Raw genomic sequence first — 24,265 nt, 5'->3', positions numbered from 1 at the left:
CCCCCTCCAAAGACTCGGGAGCGGCACCATGAGACAAACGAGATTTTTATTCCGTTATTTTCCCATTACGCTCCATGGGCAACACGAGAAAAATCGGAGACAAGAGGCGGCTCTGGCGGGCGGCACCCGTCAGTCAACAGCAACGTCCCACGACGGGACCCACGGGACGGCGCCGCGGGTTTGTGTCACTGGAGTTCCACAGAACGAGCCCAGAATAAAACAAATGTTTTTTTTAAAAAAAAAAAACCCAAACGCAAAACCACACAAAGACTCAAAGTGATAAATAACACAGATTCACTTGGTGGATTTTTCTCTCCCCGCCCCCCCACCCGCATTTAGTTTACAACACGGAGCGTTTCCAAACTAGAGCATCTCGTACAATAAAATAAATATATTTCAGCATCTCCAGAACAAAAATAATTTCTGTGTTTCTACATGTAGCGCACTGGGCGGGGGGGAATAAAATAATTTAAAAAAAAAGAAGTGCCAGCACCTTATTTATTACCTTTTCACATCCTTCCCTCCCCGCCCCCCTCAGGGATTTCCATGCACTTCGTTTTAGGAAACTTCTTTTGCGGGGGCCGACAGGAGATTTGGGGAACTGTTTTAAGGCACCAAAGACAAGGAAAACGCCCCGCGCCCCCCGCGTCGGCGGGGAGGGTGCTGCTGCCCGGTAAAGCACTGCGCCTCACTTCAAGGGTATTCCTTTTAGTCCTAAAGTGACTCCAGGAGCAGCTTCGGAGGGTTTCCCCCCCACCCCCCATATAATTCTCCTCCGCACAGGGAAATATTAAATTCTCCCAAAATAAGGAGGCGTCCACGGGTTCCTGGTGTGTTACGGGGGGAGGCAGCGCAGCGCTGGGACCACAGGCAGCCCCAAGGGCTACAACTGCCTTTTAGGTGGCCCAGAGCCACGTCACTAAATAATTTATTTCATTTAATTAAAAAAAAATTATAATAAACAAAGAAAAAGAAATCTAGCCCTGTAAATAGCAAAAAACAAAGCTTCAAACGCCGAAGACAGCTGCAGTGGGCATGCCGAGGAAGCCTGGTTTGCTTTTTAAATACGGAATTACAGAGGCAATTCCAAGGCTCTCCAGGCTCCCCCGCGGCCAGCGGCGACGCAGAGCCCTGCGGGGCCAGACCCAGCCCCCTCTTCATTGCAAGCGGCCCCGTTTTCCCTCCAGGGTGGGGTTCGTTCTTTCGTTCTTTCCTCTCTTTCCAGGCTGGAGGGATGCCAGGCACGTGCCAAAAACAAGCCCAGGCTCCAGCCCTGGTCCCTGCCAGGAGGGAGCCGAGTTCAGCCCGGTCTCTCCCCTTACAGAGAGGAAAAGAAAAAGGAAAAAAAACAAAACCAAGTTGTCCTACATTAGAACTGTATAATCCCATTTTAGGGGCAGGGCAGCGATGGGGCTGGCAGCGCGAGCACCCAGCTCCGCAGCCTTGGGGGGTCACTGCCTTCGCGCACGTACATCACGGGAATTAAAGTTTCTTTTCCAGAGGGTGGAAAGGCGGGGGCTCTCCTGCACCTGGCCGTTCCTCTGCGGGAAGGGAGAGCCGGAGGGGACGCACATGGTGGAACAGCAGCAAGAAAACCCCGGCTTTGCCCCTTTCCCTTCCTCCAAGCCGGTTGCTTTTGCCTCCCCTCCTTCTTATGAGCAAAACCTGTTCCTGCCCCCTCCGACCGCCACCGTGCCGCGCTGGCACCAGCAGCTGGCGAAACCCCATCCCGTAAATCCATCTGATTGTTGGTGATGGGCTGTTTTCACACTTACAGAGCAAATTTCTATGGGTTTGGTTTTTTTCTTCCCCCTACCAGTTGGCAAGAAGCACTGACTCGCCCTTGTCGTTTTGGGTTGGTTTGATGCAGAAAAGGCTCCCGCAGGGGATGGGACATGATGACGGCAGGAGGGTTCGTGTACCCATCCCACCGGTGGCAGACGCCAGGAGCAGGTGCTGGCAGAGGACCTTTTCTCCTGGGTTGTGCTCTCCTCCGGGGCTCCACGGCCACGTTGCCGGGGTGACACTGCAGCCCAACGACCCCCCAGAAACATGACGGGAGCAGGAGAACGATCTCTGCCCAACAGCTCCTTCCTGCAAAGGGGCAGGGAAAGGGAGGAGGGAAAGGCACCTTCCCACTCTCCTCCCGGCTCATCCCACCCATCCCTGGCCACCCCAAGCTTTGCAGGGAACCGAGATGAATTAAAAACCAGAGGGAGCCAGGGAGGGAAAGGGAAGGGACGTGGAGGAGCAGCAGAGGCGCAGAGCCCCAGGTCCCACCTGGCCGCTCCTGCAACCATAAGGCGTACCAAAGTGTTTGATTTTAAGTGCTCCCTTATAGCCATGTACAGCCAGGGGACAAGACGGTGGCATTTCTGCATTTTCCAGCTTCCAGGCTGATGGTGGAGCCAAAGCAAGAAAAAAAAAAAAAAACAAACCAAAATAAAACCCCCAAAAAACCAATATAAAACCGGAGCGTAGGGAGCAAGCAAATGCTTTTCCTTTCCCTTCGCCCAACCGCTGGGACGCTCCAGGCTGCTCCACCACCGAGGGCAATCCCTCTCCTACCGGTAAGAGACACAAGAGTGAACTGAAGGCAGGACCCCAAACCAGAGCGAAAACCTGGTCCTGATGAAGAAGAAAGTGGAGAATGCGTCAAATATACCAGCAAATGATTTTGTACATTCAAAGTTTATATTTGGAACAAAAAAAGAGAGAAAGAAGAGGAGGACTTAGATATTAAAAAAATAGCACTAAATGATAAAGCGGTAGCAGTCCCTCTACCACTACAAAACCGCAACAACACACGCACGTACACACGGAGGCGGAACAACAGCGAACTCCCACGGACTGTGATGTGCACCTCAGTTTGCTGGTGGAGAGATACGGAACGCCTGAAGCACACCAAGGACAGCTGAAAACATCGGCATGGCTTAAATGGGAATCCTCCAACTGAAAAAGAGCGGTTTCTCCCCGTGTCTGCATTTGGCACATCCCTGAGTCACGTTCTCTCTCCTCTCCTTCAAGGTCAAGATTCCTAAACATGAAAACTGGGAGGGGGGAAGAGGGAGAGCATCGTCAGCGGGGGACCAGCCGGCTGCTGCCCCGATGGTGGGACCACACTGGTTCGTGTGCCGCGGTCCTCGCCGTCCGTCCTGGTTTGAGCAACACAGGGCTGACTTCCCTTCTACTGCTTGGGAAAACTGCACTTCTAGAAGATTCTAGTGTCTGATTTGGTGGAAATATTTACTTTATCACCAGCTCTGGGGTGCGGGTTTCATGGTCTTGGCCTTTTTCGAGCTTGCCAGGTGCAGGGACAAGGAGGAGCGAGACCCGGGCACTTGCCCCAAGCTGCCAACAGGGTTATTTTATACCATGAACGGCACATTCCATAGAAATTAGGAAGTTTGCTGAGGAGTTCTCTCCCCTCTCTCTCTCTCCCCCTTGCTGGCTGCCGTCCCGAGTGCTCCTCGCCCCGGTGCCGGAGCCCCGAGCCCTTCCCTTCCTCCCAAAGCCGCAGCGCTCACAGGGTCCCACATTGGCTGTCCCCTGCCCGGAGTGCCCGGCTTCCTACGATAGAACGGGCTGGGGATAGTCCTTGTGTATTTTATATAGGTATTGGGATCAATACTGGTTCTTTAGTGTTATTAATGTCAATTATTTAGTATTATTCTATTAAATCTGTTTATATTTCGTCCCTCAGATTTCCTTGTTTTTCCCCAGTTCCCCGTCCCAGGTGGGGAGGGGCCATCGGGTGAGAGAATAATTGTCCAAATGACAAGAAATTGTTGTGGGTTCCTCACACCGTAACGCCGCCTGTTCCCAGGGATGGGCCGACTGCTCGGCGTGGCTGGCAAAAAGACCCGTAGGCACGTGCCAGCACCGGCAGAGGAGCAGGGCCGCGTTCACGCGCAATCCTTTACCTCCTTCCTCCACGGATTCAGAGCGTTTCCGTGTTCATAGTGAGAGCCTTCCATACCGTTGTTTTCGACATTTCGTCCGAGATATTGATCTCAGAAGGATCAGTCCTGCAATAAATATTTCCGATAGCAATCCCCGATGGTGGGAGCTGATGCCGCCAAGTCCATCAGCATCAGCAGGAGGAACGGGGGGGTCTGGAGAACCGAAGCTCGGCAGGTGTTGCCGGATGAGGAGTTTTGGGGGACGAGCCTGAGAGCTGCAGAGCTGCAGCCCCGTGCAAAGGCTCTTGCTGGTGCTTAGCCCCGGAGTGGGGCTCCCTAAGCCACCGCTGGTACAGATCGTACCTGCAGCTCCTCATTTTTAAGTATGAGACTCTCCAGGTACCATAAAGTCACTGATGATGCAAGTTTTTGGGGGTCGAAGGTGAGTTGTGCAGCCACGCTGCTTGGCGGCAGAGCCCTGCCGTCGCCTCCTGCAGCCCTGCCCCTACGCTTGCGTTTCCCACCAGGCTGACTGCATTCCAATGGGATGCTCAGTGAAGATGTAAGTGGAGAAAATTGTGCCAAAAACCTTAAAATTAGTCTTGCCGGGGGTCTTGGTGCTTGGTGGGGCTTTACCTGTCACTGCTTTGCTTTGGGATATCCAAGTTGCTGGTCTTCCCCAGCTGCAGCCGAATTGAATTTGCAGCAGCAGCTTCCATCATCTTCTGGGATTCCTGACAGAAAAAGGGACAAATCAAGTTCTGTGCCTTTGATCAAAGAGGAGATAAACTAAACACCCAGCAAAACGCTGCACGCCGTGCTCTCCTTCTGACCTTCTGTTAGTGCGGCATGGCAAAGGCCTTTCCCTTCAAACATTTTGAGGGGTTAAAAACACCATTATGAGCAAATTTTTAAACAATAATATTTATTATAAATGACTCATTTCAAAAATTATACCTCTATTCAAGTGTTAAGCCCACTGCTAATTTAGGAAAAAAAGGTTACGATGTGGGATCCAGGCTACCAGGATCTATTTCTAGTGAGTTCTGACCTTTTTAAGACAAGCAGAGATAGAAACAGGCGATCTCAGAGCCCGAGGGAGACGCCCAGCCCCGAGCACGCAGCAAGCGTTACCTCCTCTTCTTTGGCTTCGTTTTTGGCATCATCCAACTTCTTCTTCTTGCTTTCTGGCATAAGGTCATCCAGAAAGCTGAGCTCTCTCTTCGAGAAGCAGAAATCCATCACTTTGCGGACAAAAACAAGAGCCAAAACCTTCACAAATAAGAGGGAAGATGCGGTGAGGCCAGAGATGATGCTACGTCTCATTCCAATGCTCCAAACCTCCCGCTGCCGAGCGGCACCGGCTCTTACCATCATGGGAAAGACGATGGCAGCACGGGACACCTTGATGGCCCAGAGCAGGACGAGGCAGATCAGCTGGATCATGGTGAAGAAATGCACCTTCCGCAAGGGAACGTGCCGCAGGTAGATGAAATCCGGCTGGTGTTTCGCCGGCATCCAAAACAGCTTCAAGCGATCGAAGAACTGCAAAATAAAAGGGGAAAAGTTGGCACCTTGGGCCTGTGGAAAGTTTCTGGCCCTGCTGAGACGTGGAGGGAGCTTTCGGGATCTCGCTGGCAATGAGAAATCCTGGATCCCACTACGTTCCTCCTGGGAGCAGCACCCATTTGCCCGTCGCTCCCTCCATAAACCAGCTTGCCCATGAGAGCTGCCCACCGAATTGTAACTATTCCACGTTATTTCTTGGCACGCTGAATCCCCCAGCCAGGATTTCCACCGGTGGTAGAAATTGCCCTGAATTCCCCCACTTTCACGTAATCAAACATCGACCTGCCCTAAACCACGCAACAGAGCGCGCTGAACGTGCCTGGTCCTCCCAGCCCCGTGCACCTCCCGGGCCTCCACCAAGCTTTTCTCTACACAAAATACCGTCACTGCTTGCTTTCGGGAGAGGTTTTTTCCTATACCACTGCTTTTTTCCTGCTTCTCTGGAGATGAAATAGCAGGGAGCCAACACGCTGCACGCTGTAAAAGAGTCCGTACCTGAATTCCTTTGAGTGACGACACACCCATGTAGAGAAAGACGCCATAAAGCACAGGCATTGGTATAAACTGGGGAAAAAAAGAATGCAATAATTTATTTTTTTAAAAAACCACAGTTTCAGTATCAACACTCTCTTCTACAGGCACTGCCTAAAATTGCATAAAACTCTCCAGTTTCCACAGGGTTAAAGATGTGTCAGATTTTAACCATTGGAGATTTTGTGCGTGCGAATGAGTGTGTGCTGTGCTTTAGGCTGAGCTTCTGAGTTACGTTTCATTAGAATAATCCTATTTTCCAGAAAGGCTGGAGGAAAACAGGTGATTTCACCCATGCTACCATATGCCGCATTCTGTGACGGCAGGAAACCAATTCTACATATTCTTGTGGCAACACGCAAAATCTTTTAGCCTAGAGATGAGATTAGTTTGTGGGAGGAACACACAGGGAAGCCCATGGGGATGATTTCAGTGTGTTTAGCTACCGGGAACGGCTGTCCTGAGGTATTTTGGGGGAGGAAATTGCAACCGCTAACGCGCTGCCTGCTTGAAAGAGAGCAGATGTGCTGGTCTGAATCTGCTTAATTGTAACCCATAAACACGGGTGGGCCCGAAAGACACCTGAAAACTAAAGCAGTCTTCTCGCCTGCTTGCCTCGAGCACCCCAAACTGGGCTCTGAAGGGCTGGAAAGCGTAACCAAGGCTGGTTCCCACCATGGGTCAAGCCTCAAGGTTTGGGATCTCCTCCTCCTCCTCCGCTCCCGAACCACTCAGGCCTGGAGAGAAGGGACTATTTTTGTATAACCTCCCTGCTGGGTGTTTTGCATTTTCCTCTTACCTTTAACACCGAAGTGAGGAAGACGGAGCAGCCCATGAGCACAAAGATCATCAAGCCGGTGACTCTCTGCTCTCGTATCCCCAGGAACTTGGGTTGTTCTCCTGGAGCTGAGCAGCCAGATTCTACTTTGAGGCTGTTCACGTGGGTGATGGACAGGACGGTCGCAGCCACAAACCAGGGCAGCCCCATCACGGAGCACACCCCGAGCATCACGGCCACCATGAAAAGGTCCAGGTGGTACCCGCATCCCTTCTGTGGGGAGCAAAACAAGGAACAGAGCATCCCGCAGCACAAGAGCAAGGACAATGTCGCAAGTCAGACTCAAACCCTACTCGAGCGCAAGCCACCTTCTTGAAAATGTAAAATAAGAATCAGAACCAAACAAGGATGTATGCAGCCTTTGCGCAAGCGCCTTGCATGAAAATCTGGCAGGAGCTCAGACAAAGTGTATTGGGGGTTTTGTGCGGTATCTACTTCTCAAAAAAAACCTGACTGTTTTTTCATTCATAAAGAAATTTCTACCACTTGCAAGAAAGACGTGACTCCAAGTTATCCCTGGCAGCACGTCAAAACGATTCATTCCCCCAGCTGCTGCTGACATTTTAAGACAGAAACACACTTCTATATTGCTCTAAGATTAATTTGCTCCTCTGAAAGATTGCTCATCTGAACTCCTTTGTCATTTGCTCCCTGTGTCATCATTAATCCAGGAGAGCATCCTGCCACACCGCCTGACGTTGTCCCAGACCAACTCCTTCAGGAAGCATTTGGAACAGGAGCTTCTCCCCGCGCCTGCAGCCCAGAGTGGGCTGGGGACAGGGTCGTCTCTCACAGACCCTTACCTTCAGCTTGTGCTCGTTCCTGTTCACAATAACGGCAGTGATCTGCTGGTCCATGAATATCAAGATGGTGCAAAGCAGAGCTGGGATGAGCGCAGCCAACACTGTCCACCAAGGGTTGGGTCCTATGGGGTTGATGAACCACCCGCGGTCATCTCTGGTAGGCTGCGACAAAGCACAAAACATCAGGATCAACTGCCAGCCACTGCACTGGCTTTGGTTCTCCTCTCCACCCCTGGGCCAGAGCATCTCCCAGCCCTGGCTTCATGTCACCCTCTCCCATAGGGTCCAGCGGTGCTGTCTCCAACAGGAGACACTTCTCCTGTAGGGATCTAGTTTTGGGGCTGTCTTCTCATTTCCAGAAGGAAACGATGCACTTGGAGGTGGAAGAGGAGATGGTACCGCCACCAGCATCTCCTCCAGGCTCAGCCCTGTCCTGCCCCAGCATCACCTTGTGGCATCCCCAAGGGCTGGAACCAGCTCCATGCCCAAACCCCCCATTACCTTGAACATATGGGGGACGTGGAGCTTTGGTGATGGGATCCCAATCATGAAGTCAATGAGCACCATGACGACGATGGTGAGGAAAACAGCAAAGTCACTTACTGTGGACCGTACCTGGGGCAAGAAACCAGAGCTGAAAGGGGCATCACAAACAGGCCCGTAACGGGAGATGGAAAAGTTAAGGACATCAACAACATTAAAGCCGGTTAACAAAATCCCACCACTCTGAGGACATGCAGCCAAATCCCTTGGTTAGATACTGTTGCTGTGTTTGTCCCTGTGAGATCTAGCGTCAGACAATAAAAAAAGTTTAATTAGGTGGAAAAGGTGTTGTTTTAATTCAAACCTTAAAAAAAGTAAATATTAAAAAAATAAGGAAACGGATGTCTGCCACTACAGTCACACTCACAGCTAATATGGGAATAAGGCACTGAGGCATCATTCGCTCCTCAAAAGGAAGAAACTGTGTCTTTTGTGTCTTTTTCTACGGCAGCTCCTCATTTGAATCAACTGTCCCCTTGAGCACATAAGGCACAGAAGGTGGAAAAAACAAAACAAAACAAAACAAAACAAAAAAACCCCAACCCAACTTTGGAAGACCTGATTTCCCACTGCCTGAGCGAAAAATCGCTCTGGGGCAGGTGGCGAGGCAAGTGGGAAATGCTACGATCATTTTGCACTCATAGAAATAAGTGAGAGACATCCAAGCTTGGCCTTCAAGGTCAACATTTCCCAGCTTGACCAAGTGGTGGCAAACACTCCTTAGTGCTCCAGGAAAGCCATTTTGAGAAGTGAGTGTGGAGACTGCTGCTGGCCACCACCTTCTACCTACTCTGGTTGGGAAGTAACGGCTGGTTTTAAACTTCTTCAATAAGCTCGACAGGACAAAGGTGGAGAAGAAGAGGATGCAGCACCAGAAGAGGACGTTAGGCGTGTAGGGACCATTGTGTCCACAGGCAGGTCCTTGAAACTCTCCATGCAAATACCGACATTCCTGGGGAAACAGAGCGTCAGCACACAAAGGCAGTGCACATGCAGCAAGGAAACCTGGGGTAACTGGGGGATTTTGAGGATCTTGGTCCAAGATCCATGACCTTGTAACTGCTGCTGACAATGGAGATTTATATTTAATGAGCGGCAGCAGCTGAACAAGTGACACATCAAACCAGGACATTATCGAATTACACAGAGGAGAGCGGAGAGAAGAGATAGGATGGGACACCAGACCCATGGCACATCCTCCGTTTGAACGGCAGGTCACCATGGATGAAGAAGACACCAGAGGGGAAGGAAACACTGGAAACTCTTGGGGATAGAGAAAGAGGGAGCGGGGAAGGAGGGCTAGGACAACCATGACAGGAAAGGAGAAGAGACAAATTGTCCCTTCCCGGTGGAGGGCTCACAGGACATGGTCACAGGGGGAGGAAGATGTCCACAAGAGCCCCCCGTCCTATGCCTGGGCTCTGCTTCCAGCAACAGCAGCCCAAGAGGCTGCTCAGACATGCAAATTTATGCAGGCACCTTCAGACAGTGCTGAGTAAGAAAGCGAGGCCTGGAGTTATTAGGAACCAATTAAGGAAGCTAATTACTACCTTCAAGCATAAACTTAAGTCCTCCAACTTCTACAATAATCAAAGCACCCGCTTAACCTCCCTTCTGGTCAGAAATACTGTCCAGAGGATGACAGTTGTTACCCACGACGCTGGGGACAAGGTGCACTGGACAAGGTGGACTCTCCTTCCCAGGACCAAGCGGGTTAAAACCACACGTTAGATCTAAGTAATGACTTTCCAGAGCAGCACAACCACAGTTTGAAGCCCGTCATCACCTGAAGGGCTCTGAGGTTTGCACCACGCAAATGCCCCTGGACCCTGTGGCCGCAGCACGAGGAAGCAGTGGCTCGGGGCACTTACAGTCACCGTGAGGTTTTCCCAGGTGATGCCAGACACGTTGATCTTGTTGCTCTCCCAGAAACGCAGGGTTTCGTTGCTGGGATGGGTGGGCGCCTCACACTTACAGCTGGGAGGAGAGAAGCCAAGAGAGGGGTAAGGGAAAGGCAGTGGAGGTGCAGCCCTGAGCTCCTGCCAAGGGGCAGCAGCATTTTAGGAGGAAAAAACCCACTAGTAGATGGTGAGAAGGTCGAGCTTGCTGTGCATGTGCACAGGGTAGATCTCTCGCAGATGACTCAGCTTCTCTAGAGCCTCATAGATGAAGATCATGCAGATGAGGGAGGCGAAGGCTTCTTCGGTGAAGCGGGTGATGTAGCAAACCAAACAACTGGCGTCAGTGGCCACCAGCACGATGCACAAGAAGGTGGTCCACAGCCCGATGCACGCCCGCAGAGAGAGATAGGAGAGCGTGTAGTCTCTGGGAAACCACAATAAAACAAAGGGTTGAAAGGCCCGCAAGAGGCTCTGCACCATCCCTGCCTTCGGGGAAAGTTGGGAGCATTGGGAGCAATTTAGGAGCGTGTCAAGGCTGCGGATGGGAAATGCGGTTTCCATGTACTGCTACAGACAGCCTCGGGGCTGCGGTGCAGGGTGTGGGCCCACAGGAAGAGAGGCCAATTATTTAATTATCATTATTTAACAATTATCTTGTGTTAATGTCTTGGAGGCTAATTGAGGTCAGGTCCCCGTTGTGGAAGGTGGTGCTCTCCCGCATCACCCCGATGCCCTAACATCGAAACCGGCTGGTTTTCCACCCACCTGCTGCCAGCAAGTTGGGGCTTAATAATAAACGTAATTGCAATTAGGGTGATTAATCTCACACCAAAGTCGTCACAACAAAAAAGACGGACATGGAAAATATCCCTTTCACATGAAAAGCTCCTACTTTTTCAATAAAAATCATCAAAACTCAAAATATTTGACCAGAAAACTATTTGTATATGTGGGCAAAATATATTTCCACTTCCAGCAAAAATCATGCTGAAAAGTGCCCGGTTTTATACTCGGAGGAAAGCAAATCTTCCCTCATTCCCAAACCAGAATGCTTTGTCTCATCTTCCTTGTGCAGCCCATCTTGGGCATCCACATCCTTGTGGTTTCTCCTCCTCCCGCTGCTTGGCTTTAACCCTAAAAGCCCCAAACGACCCCATCCACCCTTCAGGAGCCGAGGGCTCTTGCACCGTCACATACTAAAGCAGCAGTGTGCAATGCTTGTGACACAGGAGACAACTCTAACAACTACCGCTAAGAAAAACGTAAGAAAAACATCTTTTCTCCATCACTGCTTCTCGCAGGCCCTGGCCGCAGCCGCCAGCCTTACTTGCAGAATTTGTAGAGGATCTTCTCGAACACCAGGACGGGTCCGGTGCTGCCCAGGATGGTGAGAGGTTGGCCAGCAAAGAGGGAATAGACCACGCCGGTCATGGACGCGCCCAGCAGCGACTCCATGGCACTCTGTCCGGGGAAGAGGGGCAGCACTCAGTAAATAAACCATTAGGGGAAAAAAAACCCCAAAGCAAATTCACTGCAGCAGGACTTTTGCATGAGTTTTATCCTCCCCTGCGCCACCCAGCAGAGAGGTGCTCACTATGTGGCCGTCGGTCGCCTCCCCCAGCAGTCCCCCGAAGGTGATGACAGGGGACATGCAGGCACAGTAGAGGAAGAGGAAGGACGCCAGACACTTCAGGCTCAGACCATCCCGAAAGTCACTCCAGAACCACGGGGCCTTTCGCTTCACATCCAGGATCAAACCTCCAAAGAGCCTGGAGGAAGGAAAAAAAATAAACCATTCTCTCGGAAGACCACATTAAGTTTTCTTTGCTGCAGAAGGACAACCACAAGCAGAGAGTAACCTTCATTGCTAAAAAGAAGTGGTCTCCTCCTCCCATGGTACACCCAGTAGAAACTGAGGCATACAAAAAACCCCTTCAACAAAAAGAAAAAAGCTGGAACCTGAGAGCCCATCCCCTCTTACTGCAACAGTCCCTCGCTTTGAGAAGCAGCAGAGCTCTACCCGGAGGGATTCACAAATCTGCTTCCACCCCAAATCAAGAAAACCTGTGTGCGATGATGCTGCGGCTGAGCCCAGCTGCCCAGATCTCCCACCCGCCCAGCCCAGGGGACCGAGCTGGTAATGTGGAGCCCCTTCACTCTACCAACTAACCCCGAAAACCTTCTAGAAAGGAGGCGCACGCTCAAATTTTAGAGGCAAACAGAAAAAAATAAGCCCAAACTATTAAAGTTCATACCTTCCTGTCCGCTCCAGTTCAGGACCACTGTGTTTCTCCGGCTTGCTGTGAGACGCACTGTCATAGAGAGCTCCTGGCATCTTCCTTTTCTCCTGTTAGAATGGAAATAAAATAAAGATATGGATTTGTAATCGCTGGCTTGTTTTGCTTCTGGTCTCGGTATGTGACTTGTGAATTTGGGCCCCTGGCCAGCATCCCCAGCCGTGGCTGCCATCCTGCCCGTCCCCCTCCACCACAGCACCCACCTGCGAAGGGACATTTTTCGGAGGCTCAATTCGGATCGATGGATCCCACTCTCCTGGTGGCAAGACTGTGACCTGATCCAGAAACTCATCAATGCCGGCCACAAGGTCAGCCCGGTCCTTGGCTTTATAGGCAACATCATGGAAAACCTGCCAATAGGAGACAACCTGGTGAGAGGACAACCCATCTCAGACGTCCTAACCCGCGCAATCAGCTCTTGGCTAAACGCAAGATAATTATCCCAAAAGGCAAAATCTGTACATCATGGTATTTGTAATCATCTCCATGAGGCTGCCGTCCCGCATGGCACACCACAGCCTTTTGCTTAAAGCGGAGAAGTTTCACTGGCCCTGGCAATGCCACCAGTGGGGACAGGGTGCTGGGGACCCTGGGGAGAAGGACGAGTGCCCCAGGTGGGATTTTAGCCTCCTGCAGGCAGCTGGGACAGCAAATCCTCTTCCTCACTACTACAGAGACAGCGAGAGGTGAAGAAAGCCAAAAAATGACCCTGAGATCCTTCTTAGCACACCTCATCTGTCATGATGGTAGCCATGGACCTGCCGATCTCATGGTATTGATGGGCTTTTCCTCCTGGTCCAAGGAAAACAAACAGGAACCTAGGCAAGAAAAACAAAATGAGAGAGAAGAACGTGCCCTTGCTCAAAGGGCACCCAAGGAAATCCCCAGGAGCTCCCAGCCCAGAGCATGGCTCGAGAAGGGACACATCATCTCACCAACTCCAGTGATGAATTTGAAATCATCAAAAACAATCGCAAATTTAATTTTTGGGCCAACGTTCATTAAAATTGGCCAATGGGTTTAAACGCTGCAGAGGGGAAGGGAGAAATGAAGGCAAGGAGATGTGGGTGGGAGAAAGGTGCTTGCTCCCACTGGCCTTGTTCCCTTGGGACGCCCAACTGATGCAATTTGATGTTTTGTTGTGGTTTTTTTTAAATAAAACCTTTGTGCTTCTTATTCAGACCTTGTTGGGATGGGAACTTCCGTCATGCCCGAGAGGAGGACAGCCGGGGTCAGGCGGACAAATGCCACGATGGGCTGGCGAAGGAAATCCAGCTCTCCTACGAGCACGTTGGACGCTTCAGCCCCGATGGGAATTTTCTTCATGAAGTGCAGCTCCGCCTGGGCACGAGAAGGGACTTTCAGGCGATTACCCCAAAAGCAAAGCCCACAGCACTCTGCAGCACCCTGCAGCCAAGTTTGCAAGAGCAAATCTGGCCCCAAAGGCATAAGAAAGCTACGAGTGTCTCACCTTGCTGAGATCCATCGCATTGGTGTCCTGGTTAACCCCATTTTTAGCTTCTATAGTGGTGGGAGAAGGATGAGGAGTGAGTGTTTGGGCTGGTAGGAAAAAGGAAGATGCTCAGAAAAGATGGGCAAGGAGCAACTGGGACACTTCTTTGCCAGAACAAGTCTCATGGGGCCAGAGCCCCGCAGAAACCTGCACCTGGTGCCCAAGCCCTGCAGGAGCCCTCACCTGACTTGTCGAGGGGGTGCAGGTCCAACTGCTTCTTGCTCACATCAGCAAACGAGCGGACAATGGGGAGAAGGTTGTTTCTTTTCTTCTCGTTCTGATGGTGATGCTTCTTCAAAAGCACTTCTCGAACTTTGGCCCGTATGCGCTCGTCAAACTCCGTGGACTGTTCTTGCTGGCCCAGGATCATATCTGAGGATGGTGAAGGGAAACGGAGCCGTCAGAGCAGAAACTCCCCAAACCCCGAAGCCCGAAGCCCCCGGGGAAAGCTGCGCCATGCAGGATACCCTGAGGCGGGCTCAGCCTTGCTCAGCAAGACGTTTTAATACAGTTCAGCCTTTGCAGCGAAAGCAAGAATTTCCTTTTGCTCAAAGACATCACTGAACTGCTTATTCATCACTTCGCTACGATAATTATTTCCCATTCTAAATAATGCAATTTTCTTGCCCGATCTGGCCTTTCTGTCTGACTCTCTACATTTAACCAAATTATAAGCACAGACTTTCCCAGAGTTTCCTTCATAGAATTTGCTGAGCCCGGGGAGAAACGTGCTAAGAACGGCTCCGACTTCTCCAGCTCTTGAAAGGGCTGAATGGAGACCTGCCAGTCAAAGACAATTTCTCCAAAGCTGCTTTTTCAATTAACTTCAAGTATCTTCCCCACAGAAATACACCGCTTGGTCATCTTACAGACAAACTCTGCCTTTGAAATTCTTAAATCCTGGATGTTAAGGCAAGAGAAAAAAAAGAATGCAAGGAAATGGCTTGTAATAAATAGTTTATTTAAAGAGGATTCTGCTCTTACGCAGAATCCCTATTTCTAAAAGCAGCCTGCTAAGCCCTGATGCACCCTCCTTTCTGGCTGGAGAATATTCTCTAATCGCTTCTCCAACCCTACAAATTGCCTTCAAAAGGATCTCATATTGGAAGAAAAAGCTGCTGTGCCCGTTGCACGCCCAGTCTGCACCCAAAAACAACTTAAAAACACAGCGGGACTTCTGGAAAAGGACCCAGGGGCAGGGTTTGTTTCGGGAGTGAAGGCACAGCAGCAAATGGAGCTCGGCCGTTCCCAGAGGGACACGGCACCCACAGTACCTGCAATCTCTTCGATGCTGTTGGCACAAATGTCCAGCAGCACCGTCCCGTTGATGATGCAGCTCCTCAGCTCGAAGAGGCTGTGCAAGGACAGCGTGGCCACGTAGGGCTTGCTCCAGCGCTCGCCGCCATCTTCCACATCCTCCTCAAACTTCAGCCACCTGTGGACATCAGGCACAATCAGCCCCATTGCAAGAAAACAGCCTCAGCTCTGCACCCCTCTGACAGAGCTATGGGGTAGCAAGAGGAGAAGGCTCCTCGCATCAGCACCTGCAGCTGCAACAGCTTCGCATCCCCGAGAGCAGAAAGCAGAGCCCGCAGGTGCTGCCAGCACGGGGACTCCTCTCCCGCCGCAGCCAACTGCAGGGATTTACCTTGCCGTTTCCTTCCACTCGGCATCTTCGCCCTCTTTCAGGCAGATCTCATCCAGCTCGGTGAACAAGTCGTGGGGAACGTGCTGCTCGTCCTCCTCGGTCCCGAGGATGAACTGCACCCGCTGGGACGGGGTGTCTGGGGGCAGAAGGCAAAGCCCCAGCCCGTTACCGCGCCTGAATTCAGCCCATCACGCTCACACGCAGACTGGCCATCGGACTGGCACCATTTCAGCCGTAAATATTGAGCTGACCCCTCTGCCTGGGGTCTGTCCAGGCTTGCACAGAGCCACGGAGAAGGAGAAGCATCAATTCCACCTCTGCGTAAGGATGGGCAGCTTTCCTTCCCCGCATTTCCATTTTTAAAGCCAGGATCCCTCTAAGGAAGATGAGCCTAAATCCATTATGCACTTAACTGCTTTAAAAAGAATAAATAAACGAGAAGAGTATGGGGTCTTGCTAAATAATGCCACTTTCCCTCTGCAGAACAGCGGGCTACACAAACTAGCCACAAGGACCTGCTCGCAGAAGACCCCAGCAGCCACGTAGCCCCAGGGAGTCTCGTGAATGCGGCGGGACTCACAGTGGAAGCCCTGCTCCGTCGGGGCGGAGTCCTTCTCCCGTTCCCGTTTCCGATGCTTCTGGCTGTGGGGTCGGTGATGCCGGTGGCTTTGCCTCACCAGAGGCATCCGCACGCCCACGTACAGGGTCCGGTGGCCTGCGAAAAAGCGGCATTTGCATCACTCTGAGTATGGCAGAGATGGTTGACGCAGGGGCCACGATTAAATCAGTGCAGCCACCCCAGGAGGAAACACCAACTTCTCTTCATTTTATTTTCACTGGATCCTGGAATGCCACAGACCTGTCCTTTTTTCCAAGCCTATTTTACTCAAACTGCGCAACAACGGAGCAACAAGTGATGGCTTCGGGTCATCTAAAAGCGCCCCGACAGTATCGAACCTCTTCTCAGATTCCAGCTTCGGCTGGACAACACTCAGACTTGCTCATTAAGCAGCAACAGAAGGTAATTGTTTTTAAAATCTTTGTGTGGCACAAGGCGACAAGAGAAGATCCAATCAGTCCCATGATAACAAAATCCAGAACAAAAAATGAAAATCACAGCCCTGCGTCTGCAGCCATCATTCTCCTGACCCCCCCAAGCCAAGGGCAGCCTCTCTGAGAAAACAAGCCCTGAATTATCCAGCTTCACGGCTAAGACACACCGTGGCCTCCACAGGGGCTTTTTCCCTCTGTTTAAAAGCCATAATATTAAAAAAAATGTGAAAATAACTGCGCTTATTCGTTTAGAAGTACGCCACACCTTGCCGCACCTGATGTGGGCGCCGAGCAAGGGACGCTGCAGGGACTTTGTGCTGGTGGCCCCTCTGCGGGGGTCTCAGCGGAGACTCACCTTCCAGCTCCTCCTTCTCATAGTGAATGTTGACGACGTTGCTTGTTCTTCCCTGGTCAATCACCGCCTCCTCGTCGTGTCTCTGCTCAGCAATGACAAGAAGGTAGAAGTTGGGTGTGGAGGGCTCCCTTACGTCCTTCCCAGCCATCACCCCCGCAGCGTCCACGCGAGTATCACACCTCTGCCTGCCTCCTCCTCTAGGCACGACCCCAAAAACACAGACTTGTAGGCAGCTTTTCTTCCCATACCCAAATAAAACCACCCGTAGCATCACCTGTGTTGCACACAATGTGAGTCTGGAGGTATTTACTACAGGGGGAGAGGGCTGAGTGTTTCAGGCCAAAAAAACCCATCTGCTTTGTTCTTGTGGTTCCTTTCTAAAAAATAAAAAAACGGGATTTCCAAACTGGGGGAAAAAAAACCAAAACCCCAACCCTACACTTTTGATCGCAGCCAGTTTGTCTCCAAACGTGATACCCGCAGGACTCACTAGATGGCACCTGGCCACAGGACATGGCCACCACCGACCTCCAAAGGCCCTCAAGAACCCGCAAGGGCAAAGCAGCATCTCCAGCCCAACCCGGCTGGGGCTTCTCTTGCTGCAGGCTTTCCACAGAAAACCTGATTTTTTCTCCTTGGAAAAGCCAAAGGCTGAGAGCTAATGCCCTCCTTGGCTGAAATACCACTGCCAGCGCCGCAGGAAGAGCATCTGTGCCTGCCTCAAAAGACAAAGAAGAACTAGAGGAGAAACAGAAATAAGTCTTTTTGCTTCTCTTTTCCCCTCACCAGCAGGGCTGGGAAGGGGGTTACCAGGATTACTGCGCCCAAAGAAATAAAAACCCAGCCACATCTCACACTCCAGTTCAACCAAGCGTGAGGGCCTCCAGGAAACAGTATCTCTTTTCCCCCTCTTCAGGCTGCGCTTTTAACTGCTATTAATGTCTGAAATACTAAAGAAAATATATCACTGCTGCTCTTTTTCTCCTTCCTTGCCTGCATGGACAGTAATTAACCCAAGAAAACCAAAATCTGTTCACCCATGCAAAGAAAAACTCCACAATGCCCAAACACCCCTTACTTTCCATCAGTTTTCAAATTATTCCTTTAGTAAAGGCACAAAGGGGAAGGTTTGGGACTATGGAATTGCTGAGGTCCATCTTTGCAAATCGGTTGCCATCCTCAATGACCAAAAACTGTTCAAAGAAAAAAAAAAACCACCAGAGATTCACACCCAGCTGCTGGATTTTTGAAACTGAAGTTTGAAGAAGAGCGAAATACTGAGAAAACTGGGGGAACCGACAGGGCTGCTGGATGAAATTCAAGAGGCGAGAGCGGCACCGTGCACTGCGAAACAGCCCAGAACAACCGAAACTGCAATTTTCAAGTAAAACTCCAAACGCCGCCCTGCCCGCTGTATTAATAATGATGCACTAACCGGGAAGACCTATTAAAAATATTGAGCATAAATAACTTAATAGGATTTAAGCTGCAAACGCTAATGGTAAATCTGCTTTTTATCCCCCAATTCCTGCTTCAACAGAACAGCGTCACCTGCGGCCGCGTGGCAGCGATGCTCGGGAGCGCACACGCCTCCCGCTCCCCGGTTAATTTGACGAGTTAATTTGACGAATGGTCCCAGGAAGGGAGTTTTGCTGGTCCCCGAGTACTAATTTCAAAGCCAACTTGGTGCGACCTCCCCGCCAGCTCCCAGGACTCGCCCGCGTTACCCGGCAGACGGATTATCCCGCACCTGTGGCTTTCCCCGTCCTCTCACCGGTGACAGCCTCCGCCACCCTCCCCCCGTCCCGTCCCAGCAACGCGCCCGGCTCCCCGCAAGCCCCAGGGGATGCCAAAAAAACCCAAACCCCAACCTCGGAAAAGGCACGGGGCAGAAGGGCTTAAACAAATCGCTTTAAATCACTATTTAAGTAAGATCACAATTTAACTAAAATCGCAATTTAACTAAAATCGCAAATGAAAGAAAATGGCAATTAAAATAAAATTGCGATGTGAATAAAAATGCGACTTAAAAATGCAACTTAAATAAAACCGCAATTCAAATAAAACCGCCATTCAAAATCGCAATTCAACTAAAATCGCAATTTAAATAAAATTGCAACTTAAATAAAATCACAATTTAAATACAATCTCAAGCTTGAGCGCGTTACGGGGGTGTCAGAGCAGGAAGAAATGAAGCGACTCTGGGGGTCGCAGCTCCCAAAGTCCCCGTGGGCGACACGGGGAACGTCTCCTTCTCTCCTTTTGCCCCCGCGCTCCCACCAGCAACGCTAAACCTGCCCCCGGCAGGGCACAGTTATCCCCCCCCGCTCCCCGAGTCCATCCGCTCTCCGACAAAATGCCAGTGGGATTTTGGGGAGTTTTCCCCCTGTTTGGGGGATGCCCGGCCCCCCCGACACAGCCCTGACTGTGAGACCCGTAACTCCTCCAGAAGTGTCATGTTGTGACCCCCGTTCCAGGCCATCCTGACGCCGGTGGCCCGATTTGGGGGGATAACTGAGCCTCCGGATCAATCAGGGGAGCAGACCCCCCGACAGCAGCCCAGTGGCTCCCAGCCTCCACCAGCTCCAGTAAACAAAAAGTGACCGTTGATGGAATCGGAATCTCCGGGGCGCGCTCAGGCAGTTACTTAAAGCCACGCACCCCAAAACTCTTCCCGCTTGGAAAACTTAGTGGATGGGGAGAAACCAGCTCTGTTTGGAGGAAAAACTATCCAGAATGGAGAAATGGGGTGGGAACGTCACATCCTGCTGGGGCGAAAGGAGCATTTGGGTGTATTTGAAAGCACAAGCTGCCAAAATACACATGAGGTGCAAACCCCTGGGGACATCAACAGGGCAGCAACCGATTTTCCTCAAAATTTCCTGCATAAAATCAGGGCGTTTCATGGCTTTGGCACGGCCTCCATCCCTTTGGCGCTTCCATAAATCCCCTTTAGCCAGACCGAGTCCCGCCACAGTACGGAAATGTCCAGATAAGCGACATTTTTTACTCCCCTCGCTTCCTCCCGCTATCTCCAGCCCGACTTTATTTTCTGAGCCGAGCTAATCCTTCATTTCCAGCCTACAAATTCATTTGCTATAATGAACTTCCTCCCCGACGCTGCACGGCGCAAAGGTTAACTGCCCCTGAAAGGCGACACGTGGTGTAAAATAACCCGGCAAAGGAAGGTGACACCGAGCTCTAATCAGTTAAAATCCCATCAGGATCCAAGCTCGGATCCCCGTTGCTTTTTTATTATTTAGTATTAAAGCTTCAGGAGCAAAAATGGGAGGAAAGTGGGTCCAGGGCAAGATGCTCCGAGCATCCCATTGCCCTTCCCCGGCCATGGCAGCATCCCCGAAACCTCGCACAGAGATGACTCCGAAGGGAACGGCCCCAAGCAAAACTCTCTCGGTCCCAATTAGGCCACTCAAATGGGCTCGGAGTGGTTATTTCACTGAGGAAATTGCTGGAGGATTTAAAGATTTAATAGTTCTATGGGATCTGTGGACCTGTAGGCTTGGGATGGGATGGAGCAGGAAGGAGAGATGCCTCCAAAAAGCAAATTATCCCAGCCCAGGATGGGTACCCGCATTGCAAACACTTTGCCTTCCCTCTTTGTCCTCCTCCGCCACTGCCAGGCACCTGGAAAACATCAAATCGTCACAACGGGGCTGGGAAAGGGGACGCCGAGCTTTGCATCGCTCACTGTTGAGTTTTGGAGCAGACAGGGTTGTTCCACTTCAGTATTTTCGAAGCACAAAGCTCTGGGTGGCTGCTTCGAAGCTGGTTTTGTTGGGAGGCTGAAAGTAATTACTGCTTGTAAAAACCAAATCAGAAATCGCCGGAGCAAAGGAGAAAAGCCCGTTTCGACACGGCTGCAGTGAACCCCTTCGTGCCACGAGCTCGGTGCATCCTCTCCCCGCGTCCATCTCAATAAAACTTCTCCAAGTTATTATTTTGCTGCGATTTTTTTGTCCCAGCAGGAGAGAGAGGGATTTTTGGATGCCCTGCCTCAGTTCACCTGCCTCAGTGCAACTCCTCTGGTTGAGAAAGAAAAATCTTTCTCTGGGGAAGCTTTGGTGTAATTGAGGAGGAAGAAGAGCACGAAGCAGAGGTTCAGGTCCAGCTCTGAGTCCTCCTGGAGCTGGGGGAGGCCGAAAGCACCGTGCGAGCAGGGAAACCTCACACCCTGGCCCCTCGAACCGTCACACGCGAGCAGGACCTGCCACCGGCTGCAGGAGGGAGGATTAATGTAATTAATCTTGCCCGAAGTGTAATTAATAACACTGACCCCGGTGCTATAATGGGATGACGGGCCAAATTGGGGGCTGACCTGGTAGTGGAGTAGGAGGCCCCGTCCTCACCCTTCTCCTTCTCCATCCCACCTGGATGAAGCCACCATCCCGGCAGCTTTGTGGGGGTCAGCACCATCCCCCCATGGGGACCCCTCCGGCTCCTGAGCCAGGATCCGAGTGGTGACAAATCCCTGGTGACGGGGACAGGACCCGGGTGCTCTTAACGGGAGGGGACGGGTGTCCGGAGCCCGAAAGCTGGGCTGTGAGAGGGGGACGCAGGTCACAGCCGAGCATCACCAGGACGTGACTGTCATCCCTTGCTGGCAGAGCTGTAAATTCCTTTCGCTTTTTCCCGTGAGCTCTAATTTCAGGGCAGATTAATTAATTCCCCACCTCTCATTTGCCAACGAGAGCAGCCCCTCCAGCCGGGTCCCACAGGTGCAGCCGGGGGGGTCGGACAGGCCCTCCCCAGGACAAGGAGATGCTGAAAGAGGGGGGGCCACCCAGCTGCCTCCTGCCTGCACCCCAGCACCCGGCGCATCCTCGCAGCGCCCGGTGGGGACAATGGCTGAGGTGACTGGGTGGCACGGGCCTCTGTGGGGACAGTGGCCTTTGTCCCCCCACCAAAGGGCCGCAGCGTCACCACAGGGTCACATCTAGATGCGGAGGAGGGGACGGGGAGGGGGGGCCCGGTGGGGAGCCCCCCAACAGGCATCGCCCCAGTGCCTTCCTCCCCTCCTCGCATCCCTCCCACACCCACCTTGGGCACCCCTCGGCCCCCCCTTCGCGCCCCCGCCCCTCCGCCTCGCAGATGCCTTGCTGATGCCTTGCACCCCCCCTCCAGAGGCCTGGCCCCCCACTCCCACACCCCCGGGCCCCCATTTTACAGACACCTACCCCCCCATTACCCCCCCGCCACCTTGCAGATGCCCTTCACACGCCCCTTACAGCCCCCCCCGCACCCCCCCGTGCAGACGCCTTGCCTCCCCCATGCACCCCCACCCCCTGCTCCCCCTGTGCCCCCCCCGCCATCGGAAATGCCGCAGTGAGCAGCCACCGAGCATCCTCCGGCCGCATCGGGGGTACCGGGCATCGCCCCCCCGCCGGTGCCGCCGCCCCCAACCTGGTAGCTGAGGATCCCATCGGGCTCGTTGCTGCCGGCGGGCATGGCTGGGCCGCGGGGGGGGGGGCCGGGGTCCCCCCCGGGGCTGGGGCCAGGGGGGGCCGCAGCCGGCTGCAGCCCCGGTGCCGCTCACACCGGCTCCACCATCTCCCGGAGCCGGGGCCAAACCCCGCCCAGGGCCGGGAGGCGGCGGCGGGCGGAGGGAGGAGGCCGGGCCGGGGGGGTCGGGGGGGCTGCGGGGCAGCGCCCGGACGGGGAACGGCGGCCCCGCTTCGGCAGCCCCCCCCCCCGGGCCCCCGCCAGCATCCTCCCCCCGGCTGCCTGCAGCATCATCCTCCCGGGCCCCTCCAGCATCACCCACCCCCCCATCACCTCCAGCATTTTAGCGGCCCCCCTCGGGAATTATCCCCCCGCCTCAATCCCCACCAACATCTTAGTGGCCACCTCCAGAATCATCCGCCCCCCCCAGCCCCCTCCAGCACTCCCCCCAAAAACCCTCTCCTCCAGCGTCACCCCCCAATCCCTCTCCAGCATCACCTCTCTGATCCCACTTGAGCATCACCCCCACTTGCCCCCCTCCAGGAGCACCCCTTGATCCCCTCCAGCACCCCCTCCAGAACATCTCCAGCAGCACCCCCCGGCAGCACTCCCCAGCTCCCCTCCAGCATGTCCCCCTAATCCCCCTACAGCATCCCCCCCAGCTCCCCTCCTGGCCTCCCCCAGCACGCTCCCACCCAACCCACCCCCCGATGCAGCCAGCCCTGCTCCCCCCCCACCCCCAACTCCAGCCCGGGGCAAACCCAGCTCTTTGCTCCCCAAAAGACCCCGCTGCTCCAGCGGGAAAGTGGCAGAAACAGGGTGGGGGGGAAATGGGTATTTCCCCCTCCAAGAGGCATTTCACCCTTGAAACGCTGCTGTGCCCCAGGCGACTGAGGGCTCCGGACGGACTCAGCCGCTACAATTTTATTTCCTTTACAAGCCCAAAACCATTGAATATTTTCAAGAGAAACTGGGCTCAAAACCCCCCTTCAATCTTTCACGTGGGGAACCGGCCGCCAGGCTGGCCGCGCTGCAGCCATCGCCCCCACAGCCCTCCCCACTAGCCCCAGTTGCCTGTTTTTCCCCAAGAAAGGCCTTTGGCAAAAATCTTAAATGAAACATAAAATCCCCCCCGCCCCAAAAACCACCAGCCCAAGATATTGCTGTCAGCTAAAACCCTTTTAGTGACAATACTTGAAAATCAATGAATTGCTGGAAAATGTACGTTCTTTGCTCCATCTTCCAGTTTTAGCCTCCTTGAGCTCATGTCCGAATGCAACGGGATCAAGAAACATTTCTCTTCCATTAATGGGAGATGAAAATAGAGCTCAGTTATTAATTAACAGAGCCATTAGCCATTTCCCATCCTCGCTGGTGGCACAGATGGGTTCCTGCTGCAGGTGCGGGGGAGATGATCCCCCTTTCCCTTATTTCCGATGACAATTCCCAGAACGATCAAGACATTGGGGACAACCATGGTAGTCAGAGGGAGTTTTTCCTTTGAGAAATATTGTTCTTGCTGCAGAAAATGTAAATTTTTCATCACTCTCCCATCGGAGGGATTAAATTTCCCCTTCCTGCCCCGTTTCTTTTGGCTCCTCTGAAAACGTGGCCCCAGAAGAGTCTGCTGTCGGAGTCTGGGGTGTTCACACCTGTTCGGGGTGTGCTTGCACGTGTGCACGCGTGTGTGCACGCTCTCAGGACACCCGGGCTCAGGACACTCCGTCTCAGGACTCCCCCCAGCACCTGGGCAGCCCCTTCTCCCTCCCCATATCCAGGGTCCTTAATTAGAAAACTCAACAACTGAACATTTTCCACCCAAATCTGGTTTTCAGCTGTTAATTTTGCTGGC

The 24,265-nt window shown here is 52.6% G+C and overlaps 1 protein-coding gene across 2 annotated transcripts; it reads right to left on the bottom strand.

Annotated features, from left to right (window-relative positions):
• Positions 1–2,672: 2,672 nt before the first annotated feature.
• Positions 2,673–22,523, bottom strand: LOC134526974 (electroneutral sodium bicarbonate exchanger 1-like). Of its 2 annotated transcripts, XM_063359339.1 has the most exons (25): positions 22,375–22,523; positions 16,954–17,035; positions 16,126–16,260; positions 15,546–15,681; positions 15,172–15,332; positions 14,081–14,269; positions 13,856–13,944; positions 13,568–13,725; positions 13,115–13,202; positions 12,588–12,734; positions 12,343–12,434; positions 11,682–11,856; positions 11,415–11,548; positions 10,266–10,511; positions 10,058–10,163; positions 8,977–9,138; positions 8,145–8,258; positions 7,644–7,805; positions 6,802–7,053; positions 5,967–6,035; positions 5,274–5,447; positions 5,037–5,174; positions 4,539–4,636; positions 3,924–4,028; positions 2,673–3,050 (listed from the first exon to the last, which is right to left on the bottom strand). In XM_063359339.1, exons 1-24 carry the CDS (start codon positions 22,417–22,419, stop codon positions 3,941–3,943), a joined length of 3,240 nt encoding a protein of 1,079 aa, XP_063215409.1. In that variant the 5' UTR covers positions 22,420–22,523; the 3' UTR covers positions 2,673–3,050; positions 3,924–3,940. The 2 variants fall into 2 exon arrangements, with proteins under 2 accessions (XP_063215409.1, XP_063215410.1); XM_063359340.1 differs by lacking the exon at positions 8,977–9,138.
• Between the last annotated feature and the right edge of the window lie 1,742 nt (positions 22,524–24,265).

Source organism: Chroicocephalus ridibundus, chromosome 24 (assembly GCF_963924245.1).
Source record: "Chroicocephalus ridibundus chromosome 24, bChrRid1.1, whole genome shotgun sequence".
NCBI classification, from domain to species: domain Eukaryota; kingdom Metazoa; phylum Chordata; class Aves; order Charadriiformes; family Laridae; genus Chroicocephalus; species Chroicocephalus ridibundus.
This window is presented reverse-complemented; position numbering and strand designations above follow the sequence as displayed.

Excerpts from the sequence above, each read along its gene's own strand:
- LOC134526974 (XM_063359339.1), bottom strand. The coding sequence starts at position 22,419 with ATGCCCGCCGGCAGCAACGAGCCCGATGGGATCCTCAGCTACCAG. Across the intron at positions 16,261-16,953 it reads TGAGAAGGAGGAGCTGGAAG|GCCACCGGACCCTGTACGTG; the intron begins GTGAGTCTCCGC and ends GCTTTTTCGCAG. Across the intron at positions 13,945-14,080 it reads GCACCCCCTCGACAAGTCAG|CCCAAACACTCACTCCTCAT; the intron begins GTGAGGGCTCCT and ends TTTTCCTACCAG.